At 45.0% G+C, this 17,500-nt stretch overlaps 1 protein-coding gene across 4 annotated transcripts in view; it reads right to left on the bottom strand.

Annotated features, from left to right (window-relative positions):
- LOC116061804 (inverted formin-2-like) overlaps positions 1–17,500 on the bottom strand; it is a 32,691-nt gene that overhangs the window by 3,371 nt on the left and 11,820 nt on the right. For 3 of the 4 annotated variants that reach the window (XM_035995376.1, XM_035995375.1, XM_035995377.1), the window contains exons 5-23: positions 17,402–17,500; positions 16,983–17,016; positions 16,610–16,751; positions 13,498–13,630; positions 11,537–12,247; positions 10,188–10,318; positions 10,009–10,070; positions 9,270–9,372; positions 8,634–8,719; positions 8,339–8,439; positions 8,032–8,102; positions 7,720–7,827; positions 7,409–7,479; positions 5,567–5,684; positions 4,781–4,945; positions 3,959–4,043; positions 2,009–2,131; positions 1,212–1,376; positions 23–376 (exon numbers count right to left, since the gene is read on the bottom strand). The exon at positions 17,402–17,500 is cut by the window's right edge and continues 61 nt beyond it. In XM_035995376.1, the coding sequence (XP_035851269.1) occupies positions 23–376; positions 1,212–1,376; positions 2,009–2,131; positions 3,959–4,043; positions 4,781–4,945; positions 5,567–5,684; positions 7,409–7,479; positions 7,720–7,827; positions 8,032–8,102; positions 8,339–8,439; positions 8,634–8,719; positions 9,270–9,372; positions 10,009–10,070; positions 10,188–10,318; positions 11,537–12,247; positions 13,498–13,630; positions 16,610–16,751; positions 16,983–17,016; positions 17,402–17,500 (2,862 nt within the window). Of the gene's footprint in view, positions 1–22; positions 377–1,211; positions 1,377–2,008; positions 2,132–3,958; positions 4,044–4,780; positions 4,946–5,310; positions 5,383–5,558; positions 5,685–7,408; positions 7,480–7,719; positions 7,828–8,031; positions 8,103–8,338; positions 8,440–8,633; positions 8,720–9,269; positions 9,373–10,008; positions 10,071–10,187; positions 10,319–11,536; positions 12,248–13,497; positions 13,631–16,609; positions 16,752–16,982; positions 17,017–17,401 lie in introns of those variants that run through there. The other variant, XM_035995378.1, reaches the window with a different exon arrangement.

Genomic DNA, 17,500 nt, shown 5'->3' with positions numbered 1-17,500 from the left:
TCCCTCTCGGTTCAGTGTTTACCTGTGGGACTGGTCCGGGACCAGGATCCTGGATCAGCACCGTGTTCGCCGCTGCTGGCTTCATCTGTTGTGAACTCTTCAAACCCAGACTCGTCTCTGTGTTCTCTGGACTCTAAGTCCTGGTTCTGGTCCCGCTCAAAGTCCTGGTTCTGGTCCCGCTCAGAGGGTCCAGAAGAGGGTCCAGATGGTCCAGAAGAGGGTCCAGATGGTGCAGAGGAGGATCCAGAGGAGAGTCCAGAAGAGGGAACAGAGGGGGGTCCAGAGGAGGGAACAGAGGGGGGTCCAGAGAGTCCTGAAGAGGGTCCAGAGGATCCAGAGGGGTTCTGGGTCTCCTGGGAGTCTTGGTGAGTCTCAGCTAAATAAAAATATGAGACAAAAATGATAAACTAAGTGTCAAAAACCTTGAAAAATATCAACAAAGCCAAAAAAACTTAGAAAAAAACGATGAAAGAAAAACAAAGATGTTGAAAAGAAATATCAGAAACGTTTAAAACCGACAAAAACATTTAAAAAACGACAACAATGTTGGAAGAAAAGAGACAAAATATCAAGAAAGAGCTGAGAAATAGTTTAAAAAAACTACAAAAATGTTGAAAAAAACTTGAAGAAAAGACGACAAAACGTTGAGAAACCGACAGAACGCTGAATGGTAGTTTGTGTATTTTGTGTAGTTTTTGTATTTTGTGTAGTTTTTGTATTCTGTGTATTCTGTGTATTTTGTGTATTTTGTGTATTCTGTGTATTTTGTGTAGTTTTTGTATTTTGTGTAGTTTTTGTATTTTGTGTATTTTGTGTAGTTTTTGTAGTTTGTGTATTCTGTGTAGTTTGTGTATTTTGTGTAGTTTTTGTATTATGTGTATTTTGTGTATTTTGTGTAGTTTGTATTTTGTGTAGTTTGTGTAGTTTTGTGTATTTTGTGTGTTCTGTGTATTTTGTGTATTTTGTGTAGTTTGTGCATTTTGTGTAGTTTGTGTATTTTCTGTATTTTGTGTAGTTTGTGTATTTTGTGTAGTTTGTATTTTCTGTATTTTGTGTAGTTTGTGTATTTTCTGTATTTTCTGTAGTTTGTGTATTTTGTGTATTTTGTGTAGTTTGTGTATTTTCTGTAGTTTGTGTATTTGGTGTATTTTGTGTAGTTTGTGCATTTAGTGTATTTTGTATAGTTTGTGTATTTTGTGTAGTTTGTGTACCGGTGTGTGGGGTTAGTCCGGGCGTCGGGCTCTGCTGGGACTCTGGTTCTGGATCGGAGAGGATCTGGACTTCCTGTGCTGCAGCTGCAGGCTTCTCTGATTGGCTGGAAACAGACGAGTCGGGCTCGTCCACAGCCAATGACCTCGCTACGGCCGCAGGAGGATCTGATGACGACAGACACACACACATTCTCATCAACCGCTCCGCTGACATCCTGCAGAACTAGGAGCCCCTCGCCGCTTTTTTCTGACGTTTTTGTCACATCATTTTTTAAGCTTTTTTCTATCTTTCGTCAAAAACCAGAGGTGTGTCTCTAGGATGTTAGCCCAGATCCTGCCAGCAGAGGGCGCTCTCCCTCTCTGCATTATCCCGGGGCGGTGATCCCAACCAGGGGAAGATAGGGACACACTGTAGAGCAGCTCAACTCATTGACAGGCGTTCTCAGGCCCTGTTTACACGTACGTACATGTTTGAAAAACGGAGACATGTCCGTTTTGTTGTCTCTATGTTAGTCCTATGTCACCTGCCTAGGGACTGCAGATGTCTCTATGTTAGGCCTATGTCACCTGCCTAGGGACTGCAGATGTCTCTATGTTAGTCCTATGTCACCTGCCTAGGGACTGCAGATGAAAAGTAGTTATTTTTACGAATTCTGGTATATTTACATGGTCTATTTATACAACAATGTTCATAAATATGCACGGTCCCTATCAAATCAACCAATAAAGTAAAGTATATTTTCTGAAGTCGTGGTAATGTATGGTGCAGTGTGGGAGCAGCTCCGTCCGGTCCTCACCGGGGACTCTGGCGGCCCTCTCGGCTGGCGGCCGCGTCTTCTTCAGGTTGTAACCTTTCTTGATCTCAGCCAGCAGGTTGTCGATGATGCAGCCTTCGTCCTGCTTGGACACGTCCTTCCTGACTGGAGGACAGAGACACGTTTACATCCAACTAGTTTAGAACCGCGTCAAAATGTTTTGCTCAGAGAATATCAGCTTCTGCCTTCAAACAGATGCTTGCAGTTCATTCTTTTAATCGTAACAGACTTAAAAACTCGTTCATACATCAATATATCCTGTTGTTAAACCAGCTACATTAAATCCACTGCAATATTTATTCAGGGTTACAAGTCTCCGAGACCTTGTCTGTGTTAGGGTTAATGGGTTAGGGTTTTCACATAGACAAAATAATTCCAAGTTGGATTCTCATCTATTAAACAAGAATCTGGAATATTCCATATTCCACATTTATATTCCACATTTATATTCCATATTTCCAAAAATAAATCTGTAATTATTTTTTTGACCATTAGGTGGCAGTATAACATCATAAACGGAAAAATTCCAAATTTAAATCTGTAATTCCAAAAAATGTCATATACTATTGTGAAAAGTCAAATTTTCACCAGATGTTTTAATTAAGTGTTTAATGACTTCCTTTTGTGTCAGAAGTGTCAAAAGGGAGGGAATTAGCCACCTCCGTCTGTTTTAGTAACAATACCGTTTCAGCACCATGGACAGCCCCCCCCTCTGTTTTAGTAACAATGTTCTGTTTCAGCACCATGGACAGCCCCCCCCCCCCCCCCCTCCCTCTGTTTTAGTAACAATGTTCTGTTTCAGCACCATGGACAGCCGTTTTAGTAATAATGTTCTGTTTCAGCACCATGGACAGCCCCCCCTCTGTTTTAGTAATAATGTTCTGTTTCAGCACCATGGACAGCCCCCCCCTCTGTTTTAGTAATAATGTTCTGTTTCAGCACCATGGACAGCCCCCCCCTCTGTTTTAGTAATAATGTTCTGTTTCAGCACCATGGACAGCCCCCCCCCCCCCCCGTTTTAGTAATAATGTTCTGTTTCAGCACCATGGACAGCAAACCAAAGTTTTCTCCAGCACGATGAATCACACGTCTTCTCGTAGCTCTCCACGTCCTGAGGATAGCGCCCTTGAAATGAGCTGGCTGCGTCGCATCATTGCAGAGAAATGTGGGCTAAAGTCAAGTGAAATTGCTATGGTATTAGGTGGAAATTTGACATCTGGAATGGTAATGTGGGTGCAATTGTTAACGTCATAGCTAGGGCTGGGTTAGGTCTAGGACCACCCAAATTTGGTCTTGGGTACAACTAATTCAGCTGAACAACATATGTGATGCAGAGGGTGCTAGCTCACTTTTGAAAATCTCATCAAAATTAGCTTCAGAGCTGAGAAAGGCAAACCGAGCTGTTTCAGGAGATGGAGACATCAAGGTGGGGGAGGGGCGAATTTGCAACTTTTGAAGCGTGGGTCAGAGACGCAAAAAGAATTTCAGCCCTGGCTGACAAAGTTGTATCGTAAAAGAGCTTCAAAAGCATTAAAAAAGGATCATTTCTTCTTTCCTTCCTTCCATCCTTCCATCCAACTTAAAAACTTAGATTCATCAGTCTGAGTCATTTCTTTATGATAAACAGGTAAACTCGTGTGACGTCAGCGTGTTAAATATGAATATTTTCTAGTGTCTTCTCTTCTCTGGGACAAAACAAGACGTGATTACGTCATGTTGGGCTTTTTGGGAAACAATGATCCACATTTTAGAGACAGAACTACTCATCCATTCATCCAGAACATAATCCACTCATTAATCCAAGCTGCAGCCGTACATTATATTGATTTGTTAAATACTCGGCTGTTAACCAGTGACCAGACTACACTAGGTACTAGCAGGTCTAGCTGATCTCATGGCAGTGTACCTGTGGGGGTCAGAGGTCAGACTCACCGATCTTTTTAGTTTCTCCTTTGAGTTTCCTGTCCTCCTCCTGCTGCTTCATCCTCTTCTCCTGCTGCCGACGACTCTGGTTCTCCTGACGGACGACAACATCATCAGGAAGTGACCACATTCATCAGTCTAAACCCAAGGGGGTCAGCTTCTCCTCACAACCCGTAGATCCTATGGCGCCATGTTGATGCTACCAAGCCATCACCCCCCGTTAGCATCCCATTGACTGCCATTCATTCTGACGTCACTTTGACAGAGAATAACTTTACATCTGAAGAGTTTAAAGACTCTATTTGTCCGTTGTTTATTTCTAAAGAAACACGACAATGTATAAAAGGCTCCATTACCTTGTAGCTCACGTTATGGCTCCGTAGCAGACGTTTTTATAAAAATAGGCTAACGATTGGGTCATAACCACGAGACTTACTGTCTCATAGTAGAGGAATTACCGTATAGTACAGGAGAAGCTCTCAGGCAGTTTGGACTTCCATTAGCTGTTTAAGTTTAATTACTAATGTTAACTATCATTTTAGTGATCAATAATTAGCCTGTGTCTATGTTATCTCCTTACATATACCTACGCTCTCCGTCTCTGCTAGATTGGGAATGATTGAGATTTCTCTTGGCACAGCTACCAGAAGACTTCCAACTTTCAGACAGGTTGCTCACGTCACATCTACGTCTTCAAGCTCAGTTGGAGGCTGCTCAGTAACGCTCAGCCATCACCGGGAAAGAGACTTCACTGGTCTCCGTCCAGAGACACGGGACCTGCTGGTCCATTATATATACTGGCTAAGTCTAATGATGTGATTGGCTGCTGACCTGCATGGCTCGGAGGAAAAGGCCTCTGAAGGTCTTGATGGTGCTGAAGAGTTCGTCTACGGAGAAGCTGCTGCTGTCTTCACACAGGTAGACGCACAGATCGGTCCTGCGGTCCTCCACCGAGGACAACATCTGGCGCAGCTGCTTGCACGCCTGCAGACTCTCCTAAAACACAGAAACATCTGGACTGTATCCTAAAACACAGAAACATCTGGACCGCATCCTAAAACACAGAAACATCTGGACCGCATCCTAAAACACAGAAACATCTGGACCGTATCCTAAAACACAGAAACATCTGGACCGTATCCTAAAACACAGAAACATCTGGACCGTATCCTAAAACACAGAAACATCTGGACCGTATCCTAAAACACAGAAACATCTGGACCGTATCCTAAAACACAGAAACATCTTGACCGCATCCTAAAACACAGAAACATCTGGCCTTTATCCTAAAACACAGAAACATCTGGACCGTATCCTAAAACACAGAAACATCTGGACTGTATCCTAAAACACAGAAACATCTGGACTAGATCTTATTAAAGAAGACGGACGAGGCGCGGTGAGCTCACCTGTATGTGCGGCAGGTATTGCTCTTTCAGGTCGCCTTTTTGTCGTCTTTTTGTCGCCTTTTTGTCGCCTTTTTGTCGTCTTTTTGTCACCTTTTTGTCACCTTTTTGTCGTCTTTTTGTCGCCTTTTTGTCACCTTTTTGTCGTCTTTTTGTCGCCTTTTTGTCACCTTTTTGTCGTCTTTTTGTCGTCTTTTTGTCACCTTCTCACCTGTATGGGCGGCAGGTATTGCTCCTTCAGGTCCGAGGAACAGGAAACTTTCTTCTCACAGTTTATCAGCCGGTTCATCAGAGAGCTGCTTTCAGACTGAATCGACTCCAGATTCACTCTGCCGACACAAACACACTCCACGTCACACACACTCCACGTCACAAACACACTCCACGTCACAAACACACTCCACGTCACAAACACACTCCACGTCACACACTCCACGTCACACACACACTCCACGTCACACACACACTCCACGTCACACACACTCCACGTCACAAACACACTCCACGTCACACACACACTCCACGTCACACACACACTCCACGTCACACACACACTCCACGTCACACACACTCCACATCAGAGACGGCTCGCTCTGTCAGAGACGTACAAACGCTTTTTCACCCAAAAGTTCTGAGACTTTTAGTACCTGGAACATCTTTGTCTTAAAGTGCTCATATTATGATTTTTGGCTTTTTCCCTTTCCTTTATTGTGTTATATATCTTTTTTGTGCATGTTATAGGTTTACAAAGTGAAAAAGTCCAAAGTCCCCCCCAAAGGGACTTACCATCTCCAACAGAAAACACTGTTCACAAACTGCTCCAAACAGCTCTATTGTAGTCCAGCCTTTACTTCAGAGACAAACGTGGTCACTTTGGAACACACGTTATAATGCTCACCTAGCTACTGTCAGGGCACGCCCTCATACTCTGCTTCTGACTGGCTAGTAGTCTTACCTAGCTACTGTCAGGACACGCCCTCATACTCTGCTTCTGACTGGCTAGTAGTCCTTACCTAGGTACTGTCAGGGCACGCCCTCATACTCTGCTTCTGACTGGCTAGTAGTCCTTACCTAGGTACTGTCAGGACACGCCCTCATACTCTGCTTCTGACTGGCTAGTAGTCCTTACCTAGCTACTGTCAGGACACGCCCTCATACTCTGCTTCTGACTGGCTAGTAGTCCTTACCTAGGTACTGTCAGGGCCCTCATACTCTGCTTCTGACTGGTTAGTAGTCCTTACCTAGGTACTGTCAGGGCACGCCCTCATACTCTGCTTCTGACTGGCTAGTAGTCCTTACCTAGCTACTGTCAGGACACGCCCTCATACTCTGCTTCTGACTGGCTAGTAGTCCTTACCTAGCTACTATCAGGGCCCTCATACTCTGCTTCTGACTGGTTAGTAGTCCTTACCTAGGTACTGTCAGGGCCCTCATACTCTGCTTCTGACTGGTTAGTAGTCCTTACCTAGGTACTGTCAGGGCACGACCTCATACTCTGCTTCTGACTGGCTAGTAGTCCTTACCTAGGTACTGTCAGGACACGCCCTCATACTCTGCTTCTGACTGGCTAGTAGTCCTTACCTAGCTACTATCAGGGCCCTCATACTCTGCTTCTGACTGGCTAGTAGTCCTTACCTAGCTACTGAGCATGTGCGACTGCCAACAAAGATGTTACAGCAGTGAGAGGTCTCACTCTGTAGCTAAAACAGAAACCTGAACACAGGGTGAAAAGAGGAGCTGCAGCAATGAGCAGTACAACTAAAATATGGTGTTTTTTGAAAATTAAACCACGTAAACCTAATCTGGTACAACCTCAAAATAGAAGTATGAACCTGAAAATGAGCAGAATATGAGCACTTTAAGACTTTGAGTCCCTGGATCAATCTTTCAAGGAACTAAAAGGTTCTTCAGCCCGTTGTTACTAAATTGAGTCGGGAAGCCGACAGCAAAGCCTAACTTCACTCTTAATGTGATCAAACCAAGAGGAATGTTCTCGCTTTGACATTTTTGTCACTTTTTCAGACATGTTTTGTTGCTTTTGTCGATCGTTTACCCAGCAGCTTTTTCACATATCTCCAAATCATCGGGTAGGTTCAGCAGGTCCGGATGGTTCTGCTCCGCCTCCTGAATTAATAAATGAATACAAATAAAGACGTTTTAGTGAAGTGTGTGTGTATGTGTGTGTGTCTGTGTGTGTGTGTGTGTGTATATGTGTGTGTGTGTGTGTGTGTATATGTATATGTGTGTGTGTGTGTGTGTGTGTGTGTGTGTGTGTGTGTGTGTGTGTATGTGTGTGTGTGTATGTGTGTGTATGTGTGTGTGTGTGTGTGTGTGTGTGTGTGTGTGTGTGTGTGTGTGTGTTACCTCCAGTATGTGGTGCAGCAGTGTGATTCTGGACTTGTTGGCTTTAGTTTCTGTCAGTTTGAGCAGAGTGGCGATCTTAAAACCTTCAGCGTTCCCCGTGTGAGTCCCCTGTTGATGACATCACAGGACAGTGAGTGACATCACATCTTCAGAGTGAGTTATATTGTGTAGGACCGTTAAAAGAAAGATTTCTATTCACCTGTCAGACTTATAATAACAATTATTCTATTAAAAATAATTATAATAAATAAATAATATAGCACAACACTGTTAACATGAAGGTAATTTATTGAACTGTCTTTATATTCTCACATAGTTGAGAAAGTTTCCAACACTCAGGATGAGTTTACAGAAGCTGGGAAGACGGACGCTCTCTTTCACACCTGAACACAACACAACAAGACACAACACAGTAAACACTCTGTAAAACACAGTAACGCTGTATATGATATATTAATTAGGGATGTAACACTTCATCATGAATGGTGTGTGTGTGGTGTGTGTGTGTGTGTGTGTGTGTGTGTGTGTGTCTGTGTGTGTGTGTGTGTGTGTGTGTGTGTGTGTGTGTGTGTGTGTGTGTGTGTGTGTGTGTGTGTGTGTTAGAGTGTGTTTTACATACTCTGGCAGGCTCGGTTCAGCAGCTCAGCTTTGGGCTTCAGAGTCTCCAACACACAGCTGCTCTCCTCACACAGCAACATACACTCTATCCTCAGAGAGTAACTACACACACACACACACATACACAGATACACACACACACACACACACACACACACACACACACACACACAGACAGACACACACACACACACATACACAGACAGTTAGCTAAGCATCATCACATATGTCCTTCTCTTTATAAACTGTTGCAGGTGTGTGTTAGCTGGAGACAGCAGGTGGCGCTGTTCTCCTACCTGGGGACTTCCAGCAGCTGCAGGTAAAACCGATCCACAGACGCCAACTTGTCCCTGTCAACCTGGAGAGACTTCAGGTTCTCTATCTGAGGAGGGACAAGTGATAAAGAGAAGGAGAAAACATCAGCCCGAGACAGGGCAGCCTGTTCTCATGAAGCATTCATACATATATCTGTCCTGAAGAATTTACGGAGAAAACGCAAGACTTTCACCCAGGAAACAGGTGTTCATGTCCTGAAGAAGTTAAGGAGAAAACACAAGACTTTCACCAGGAAACAGGTGTTCATGTCCTGAAGAAGTTAAGGAGAAAACACAAGACTTTCACCCAGGAAACAGGTGTTCATGTCCTGAAGAAGTTAAGGAGAAAACACAAGACTTTCACCCAGGAAACAGGTGTTCATGTCCTGAAGAAGTTAAGGAGAAAACACAAGACTTTCACCAAGGAAACAGGTGTTCATGTCCTGAAGAAGTTAAGGAGAAAACACAAGACTTTCACCAGGAAACAGGTGTTCATGTCCTGGAATAATCCAGCCTTGAACTGATAATGGGGGGAACTGCCTTCTCTAGATCAAGCCTGTTTAGGAAGAACTGTCCACAGATAAAACAGGTGAGACAGGTCTTTGGTGTCGCTCTGACCTCATGTTTCTCTGGCAGCAGTTTGATCAGCTGTTTCAGGACCTCCACATCAAACTTGGACCTGTCTCCTCTCCGGATCAGAGACACAAAGTCCTCATGGGAACTGCAAAAGACACAGGAACAGGGAACAGGTGAGACGAGGAACAGGTGACACAGGGAACAGGTGAGATAGGGAAAAGGTGACACAGGGAACAGGTGAGATAGGGAACAGGTGAGATGGGGAACAGGTGAAACAGGGAACATATTAGACAGGGAACAGGTGAGATGGGGGGGGAACAGGTTAGACAGGGAACAGGTGAGATGGGAACAGGCGAGATGGGAACAGGTGAGACAGGGAACAAGTGAGAAAGGGAACAGGTGAGAGTGAACAGGTTAGACAGGGAACAGGTGAGACAGTGAACAGGTGAGACAGGGAACAGGTGAGACAGGAACAGGTGAGACAGGGAACAGGTAAAACAGGGAACAGGTAAAACAGGGAACAGGTTAGACAGGGAACAGGTTAGACAGGGAACAAGTGAGACAGTGAACAAGTGAGACAGTGAACAGGTGAGACAGGGAATAGGTGAGACGGGGAACAGGTGAGACAGGGAACAAGTGAGACAGGGAAAGGGTTAGACAAGAAACAGGTAAGACAGGGAACATGTGAGACAGGGAATAGGTGAGACAGGTGAGACAGGAAGAGGTGTGAAGGACGGGCAGGAAAGTACAGGACAAGTAGGAGAAAATAAGAATTGGTTACCATTTAAACTGCTTCAGGAAGATGTTGAGGTTCAGGCTTTTCTTGGCATCGATGAAGGAAATCTGTGGACAAATTAAACACATGAGGACAAAAAGATCGACAGTCGTCCGTCCTCAGACCCACAGCTGAGAACAAGTGTCTGCTCTCTCAGGGGTGATGCAGATACCCAACCGTTGTACCTCTTTGGGCTCAGTCTTGGCTTGGGTTCTGGTCTTGGTCTCAGTTGGAGGAAGACTGAAGAGCTGCTCGATGCTGCAGTAATCCGGTTCTACCGAATCTACAGACGTCGCCGTCCACAGGGACTGCTGAGCTACAGAGAGAGAGACGGACGTAAATACATCTTCATCAGTGGTGAAAAGCTACAGAAAGAGAGAGAGAGGGAGAGAGAGAGAGAGAGAGAGAGAGAGAGAGAGAGAGAGAGAGAGAGACGGACGTAAATACATCATCAGTGGTGAAAAGCTACAGAGAGAGAGAGAGAGAGAGAGAGAGAGAGAGAGAGAGAGAGACAGAGAGACAGAGAGAGAGAGAGAGAGACGGACGTAAATACATCTTCATCAGTGGTGGAAAGTAGCATTACGCACAGTACTGAAATTGAGTAGTTTTTTGTGTACTGTTACTTTTTAAAGTAAATTTACTTTTACTTAAGTGTGTTTTGTTTGAAGTATTGTACTTTGCCACATCAATAACATTAGTTACTGAGTAAAAGATGTTTGGTGTGGTATGATGCATGGTGGACGACGGAACGAAGCAGGAACGCAGAAAATCCGCACCTGGTGGAATTGCGGGGGAAGTGTACTCACTGGATCAGACCAAGGGGGTAAGTCTCTCTCCACAACCCGTACCTCCTATGGCGCCATTTTGATGCTTACAAGCCATCACCCGCCATTAGCATCCCATTGACTGCCATATATTTTGACAGTGAATAACTTTACATCTTAAGCATTTAAAGACTCTATTTGTCCATTGTTTATTTCTAAAGAAACACAACAATGTATAAAAGGCTCCATTACCTTGTAGCTCACGTTATGGCTCCGTAGCAGACGTTTTTATAAAAATAGGCTAACGATTGGGTCATAACCACGAGACTTACTGTCTCATAGTAGAGGAATTACCGTATAGTACAGGAGAAGCTCTCAGGCAGTTTGGACTTCTATTAGCTGTTTAAGTTTAATTACTAATGTTAACTATCATTTTAGTGATCAATAATTAGCCTGTGTCTATGTTATCTCCTTACATATACCTACGCTCTCCATCTCTGCTAGATTGGGAATGATTGAGATTTCTCTTGGCACAGCTACCAGAAGACTTCCAACTTTCAGACAGGTTGCTCACGTCACATCTACGTCTTCAAGCTCAGTTGGAGGCTGCTCAGTAACGCTCAGCCATCACCGGAAAAGAGACTTCACTGGTCTCCGTCCAGAGACACGGGATCTGGTGGTCCATTTCTTTAATTGTCTATGGATCAGACCCAGTCCACCCAGGACGGACTACAAGAAGTAAAAACATGTTTGCACTTCACAACACTCACCTATCACTGCTCTTGACGGGAGTTTCTGCCAGTTCAGCTTCTTCATACGGAGGGTGGGGCAGGGGGCGGGGCTAAAATATGACCTGCCCAAACCCTGAACTGTCTGGGCTACGATGAAGTCACCTGGAGGGGGAGGAGGAGCCCCAAAACCAGGTAAGGGAGGTGGGGGAGGAGCCCCTGAACCAGGTAAGGGGGGAGGGGGAGGAGCCCCAAAACCAGGTAAGGGAGGAGGGGGAGGGGGCCCTAAACCAGGTAAGGGTGGAGGGGGAGGAGCCCCAAAACCAGGTAAGGGAGGAGGTGGAGGAGGACCTGAACCAGGTAAGGGGGGAGGGGGAGGAGGCCCTGAACCAGGTAAGGGGGGAGGGGGAGGAGCCCCTGAACCAGGTAAGGGAGGAGGGGGAGGAGCCCCAAAACCAGGTAAGGGAGGAGGGGGAGGAGGCCCTGAACCAGGTAAGGGGGGAGGGGGAGGAGCCCCTGAACCAGGTAAGGGAGGAGGGGGAGGAGCCCCTGAACCAGGTAAGGGAGGAGGGGGAGGAGGCCCTAAACCAGGTAAGGGAGGAGGGGGAGGAGCACATGGCGTAGCAGAAGGACTGTCTTTGTCTTGTAGTTGAGTCTGCACCGCTCTGTCGACGGTTCGGACCTTGTGATTGGCTGAGAGGGACTTTTGGGGTAGGAGCCTTTCCAGCAGACAGTCAGCAGATTCTAAGTCACCTACAAACACACACAGGCTGCGTAGTGAGGACCAGGACAGCTTTTAGGATGAGCTCCAAAATACATAGCTGAGCTCTTTCACCCATACGAGCCTAAACGTAACCTTAGGGCGTACTCACACTTGGCCCAGCGGCTTTGAATCGTGTCCGTGCATTATTGTCCCCCCTCGCCCGCTCACCATCACTCACACTGCAATAAAACAATCTGGGCCATGACACGCTTACGTCATCACATTGTGGGACTTGCAGACTACAATTCCTGTTAATTTCTTAGTAAGAACTGTAAGAACCAGATCCAGGAACATTTAATGATCACACTAATGATTACTGTGCCTGAGTCCAACCGAACCAGATTTAGGGTCCTATCTTGCACCTGGCGCAGCACAAAGTCCGACGCAAGTGTTTAAGACCGTCCAGCGCCCACATCGTTTAAATAACAAATGCACCTGCGCCCATCTTTGCGCCCATGGGTGGGCTAGTCTTACAGGGAGGTGTGTTCAGGTGCATTCTGCTGGTCTTACAGGGAGGTGTGTTCAGGTGCATTCTGCTGGTCTTACAAGGAGGTGTGTTCAGGTGCATTCTGGGTGTGCTGGTCTTACAGGGAGGTGTGTTCAGGTGCATTCGTGGAGTGCTGGTCTTACAAGGAGGTGTGTTCAGGTGCATTCTGGGCGTGCTGGTCTTACAGGGTGGTGTGTTCAGGTGCATTCTGGGCGTGCTGGTCTTACAGGGAGGTGTGTTCAGGTGCATTCTGGGAGTATTGCTATCTTGAGGCAGCGGGAAGTGATCGCGCCATTGACCAACAAAAACCTGGTCTAAAGTCAATAACGCAGCATTTCATTGTTATTTTAACAGAGCATTAGTAAAATGCTTCTAGGCTCGTGCACAGCGCGCGCACAGTATGCTTGTTACACACACAGGGACGCACAGCAGCACACACACACACGCAGAAGATTACTAATAAAAATATTACGGTGCAAATCCTCCATCATAATAGCAATGCTCCAAGGTCCAAATGCGCCTGGCTTTTAAAGGGAATGGGAGATGATCTCTGATTGGTTTATTGCATGTTACGCCCAAAACATCCCTCTGATTAATGAAGACACTAAGTACAACCCTTTTGAACCATGCGCCTGGCGCACAGACCCTTTTATCCGCCGTTAAACTAGCAAAAGTGGATTTGGACACGCCCTAAACGCACCTGCACCAGGCGCTTCACGCCGTGACCTTAGATCGTTAAAATAGGGCCCTTACCGTCCTGGGACAGCAGGGTGGCTCGGTCTGCCAGCAGCTCCAGAGAGGACCAGACTTCGGCTCGGTCTGGATCCACCAACAGCAAGGCCTGGAGGATGGACAGCAACTGGACAGAGGATGGACTCCCAGACACCTGGACAAAGACAGATGGACAGACATCACAACAAAATAAGTTTGGGCATCAAATAAGGGCTCACAAATTAAAGGAGTATATGATGACCGCCTGGCAAAAATGACACAAAAAACAACGAGGGACCCAGGTCACCCTCTTCATAGTAATCTGACTGGTAGGGTTATAGAATGTATGTGGTAGGCTAAGGTCTCCTGTGGTAATCTGACTGGTAGGGTTATATAACATAGTGGTAGGCTAAGGCCTCCTGTGGTAATCTGACTGGTAGGGTTATAGAACGTAGTGGTAGGCTAAGGTCTCCTGTAGTAATCTGACTGGTAGGGTTATATAACGTAGTGGTAGGCTAAGGTCTCCTGTAGTAATCTGACTGGTAGGGTTATAGAACGTAGTGGTAGGCTAAGGCCTCCTGTGGTAATCTGACTGGTAGGGTTATAGAACGTAGTGGTAGGCTAACGTCTCCTGCGACACAAACTAAGCGTTATGCTCTCTGTTTTATACCTCAGGCTAGCAGACAGCACAACAAGCACTTTAAACGTACATTTTTATAATTTCTGTACTGTATTCATGCTCTATCTTTTTATGGGCATTAAGGCGGGTATGAGCACTGTAATTTCCATTTCTATGGATGAAATAAACTTGACTTGACTTGTTACTATTATACTGTTTTTTAAGGTTGTGAGATCCCGTATAACCCCTGTATAGGAGGTACTGGACAAAGGATCTGATCTGGTTAAAACCTCTTCAACATCTCAACACTTCCTTTGCGCCTCCTTGAGCCCAGTTCAGACCAACGATTCATGACCAGACAAACCCGCGTTAGAACGTTGCAGGAAAAGTTTCAGCGGTCTGAACCGGCCCGTCTCAGCTCGACTCAACACAACAGGTGTCCGACGAAATTTTGCTCAGAGCCACTATGTGAAGAGTAGAGATGGTCTCGGACGCGCAGCAGCAGACTTGTAAACAACTTAAATGTTTATTAAGTTTGAAGTTCGTTCCGTTACATATCATAGTTACAACCACGGTCAAAACACTGTGTCCCTTCTACTCCCACAACCTTATTACAAATCACTTCCACCCTCCCACCTGTATAGGTGATCAGTAGAGATGCACCGATAGACCGGCCGGTGATCGGAATTGGCCGGTTTTCACGTGCTCGGCCATGACCGTCGACCGGCAGGTCAGTCTGACATATGCCGATTTCATGCCGGTCAATGCTAAAATTAACTGACAACATAAGTTACACCAGTTACAGTTCTCAGTCTCTCTTTCATTTCTGTCAACTTCTCCGCCGTGTGTCCGCGCTATTCTCGCACACGTAGGGAACCTGGTGAATTAACCTGCAACATGTCAGCTGTTTGGGAATTCTTCAGCGTGTGTGCAGAAGATAACAAGTTTGCAATATGCAACACCTGCAAGGAGAAAGTAGGGCGTGGAGGGACGACACCAAAAACCAAAATCACATTTTTTTTGTTGGATATTGGATGTGAAAAGAAGGAAATGGTTCTAACATTGCTCTTTAGATGTGTGTGAATTTCCCACACCAGGAGTAATTTATATAGTTCTATTTTATAGTGATCCATTATCTGTTCAAAATGTTTTCTATGTTCTGTGCAAAATGTTCTATTAAAGAAAAGATAGAAAATAAATATTTGTGTGTGCTGTAAAGTGGTTAGAAAAAATGAAATCGGAATCGGCTAAAATCGGTATCAGCTGGCCTAACTCAAAGAAAATCGGAAATCGGAATCGGCCTAGAAAGTTGTAATCGGTGCATCTCTAGTGATCAGCCAAAGTAGGCAGAGCTGAGACACTTTATCCATACCCTGACAGAGAACCAGGCAATATCATAATAATCCATAGTTAATTATACTAACAAAATATGAAATATCATGAAATAGCATAAATGGCTCCAACAATAGGTCTCCTTTAACGGCGGAGGTGAAGCTGGACGTTACATTGGTGATAGTCTCGCATTGCCAGACATTCCTCTACAGCTCTGTGGAGAAAGGTGTCTCTGCTAAACAGTCTCAGGAAGGAACTTGTTTTGGTGGAACATGTGGACGTTCAAAAGTAGTTTTAGTCGTGGAACAGAAAACTCAGATTGGACAGATAGTCTAGCTAGCTGTCTGGATTTACCCCGCAGAGATCTGAGGAGCAGTTAAGAACTTCGGAGTGAACCAAAATATCCTGGAAACTGTATATAAAAGCTTAGTGGAAAGCATCTTATCTTTTAACATGATCATGTGGTATGGTAACCTAACCATCCAAAGGAGGAACAAACTGCAGAGAATAGTGAGCATGGCCTCAAAAATTATAGGGAAGCCACAGAAGCACTTAAGCAGTATTTATGAGGAACGCATCATAAGCAAAGCTGAGAAAATTATTAGTGACCCCTCCCATCCATTACATAGCAAATTTGAACTCCTACCCTCAGGGAGGAGTTTCAGAGTACCAACAGCAAATAGAAACATCTTTAAGAAATCCTTCGTCCCAATGCTTAGAAGGTGCTAAATAACACTGGGAACATTACTAAGAATAGAACGTAGGGCGAGGCATACTTTCGGGTCGCAGGTTTTATGCACAGCAGGCACTTTAAGTAGGATATATTTATTTATGTATTTACTTCTTTACTTTTGTAAATGTAAACTTTGTAAAGTCACTTTTAATGAAATGTATTGCCCGTCTACCGTCTTGCCTATGTATTGTTTGTAATGACCGTTCTCTCGTGTATTCTTGTATTTTTGGTGAAACCGAAGAAGAATTTTCACATCTGTGGAAAATAAAGTTTTTCGTATTTGTATTCGTAACCATAGTCCTCACAAATCCACCGGAGGTTAGAACAGAAGAAGGGGACGGACATCTGGGGAATCTTCTGGTGTAACCTGAACAATCCCCTAATGAATCCTCATTATATATATATATATATATATATATATATATATATATATATATATATATATATATAAATAAATAGATGTAGACTACCTTGGTGAAGAGCGAGCTGAAGACCTGCTGATGGCTGCTCATGTCGATGCCTCCGTACAGTCTCTCCATCTCCTCCTTATCCTCCATCAGAGAGTCCTCAAACGCATTACACTGGATGTTCAGGTCCACGTCTTCAGTCTCCCTGGAGACCGAGAGACAGACAGACAGACAGACAGAGGGAGAGACAGACAGACAGACAGACAGACAGACAGACAGAGAGAGAGACAGACAGAGAGAGAGACAGACAGAGGGAGAGACAGACAGAGAGACAGACAGACAGAGAGAGAGACAGACAGAGAGAGAGAGACAGTTCACACATGGACGGACATGTTGATTATTGATTAATAATTATGAATAAAGATAAAAGCAGTACCTCAGTCTGGGCAGTACATCCAGCAGATGTAATCCTGAAACAAGACATTATTGTTAGAAGAAAGCTGTAAAACACACACACACACACACACACACACACAGAGAGAGAGACAGACAGACAGACAGACAGATAGACAGAGACACACACACACACGGCCTTCGTGAAATGCTCAAACCCAGGGAGCACAGATTAGACGAGGTCAAGTGTTCTCCTGAATTTCTCCAGGTTGAAACATAAACAAGTTCCCCTTTCCTCATTATCCCCAGAATGTGATGATGTTGTATTGAGTGAGATGTCAGAGGGTTGTTGGTATCCCCAGAGTGTGATGATGTTGTATTGAGTGAGATGTTAGAGGATTGTTGGTACCCCCAGAATGTGATGATGTTGTATTGAGTGAGATGTTAGAGGGTTGTTGGTACCGATGAACTCCTGTCTCAGACGGTCCCTCTTCCTCAGGTCGTCCTGTCCCAACACGAGGACGTTGACCATGCTCAGCAGCGTCACCAGGTACGGGGCGT

The sequence above is a fragment of the Sander lucioperca genome, chromosome 19, assembly GCF_008315115.2.
Source record: "Sander lucioperca isolate FBNREF2018 chromosome 19, SLUC_FBN_1.2, whole genome shotgun sequence".
Classification (NCBI taxonomy): domain Eukaryota; kingdom Metazoa; phylum Chordata; class Actinopteri; order Perciformes; family Percidae; genus Sander; species Sander lucioperca.
Note: the sequence above shows the minus strand (reverse complement) of the source record. Positions and strands in the feature narration are given on the sequence as shown.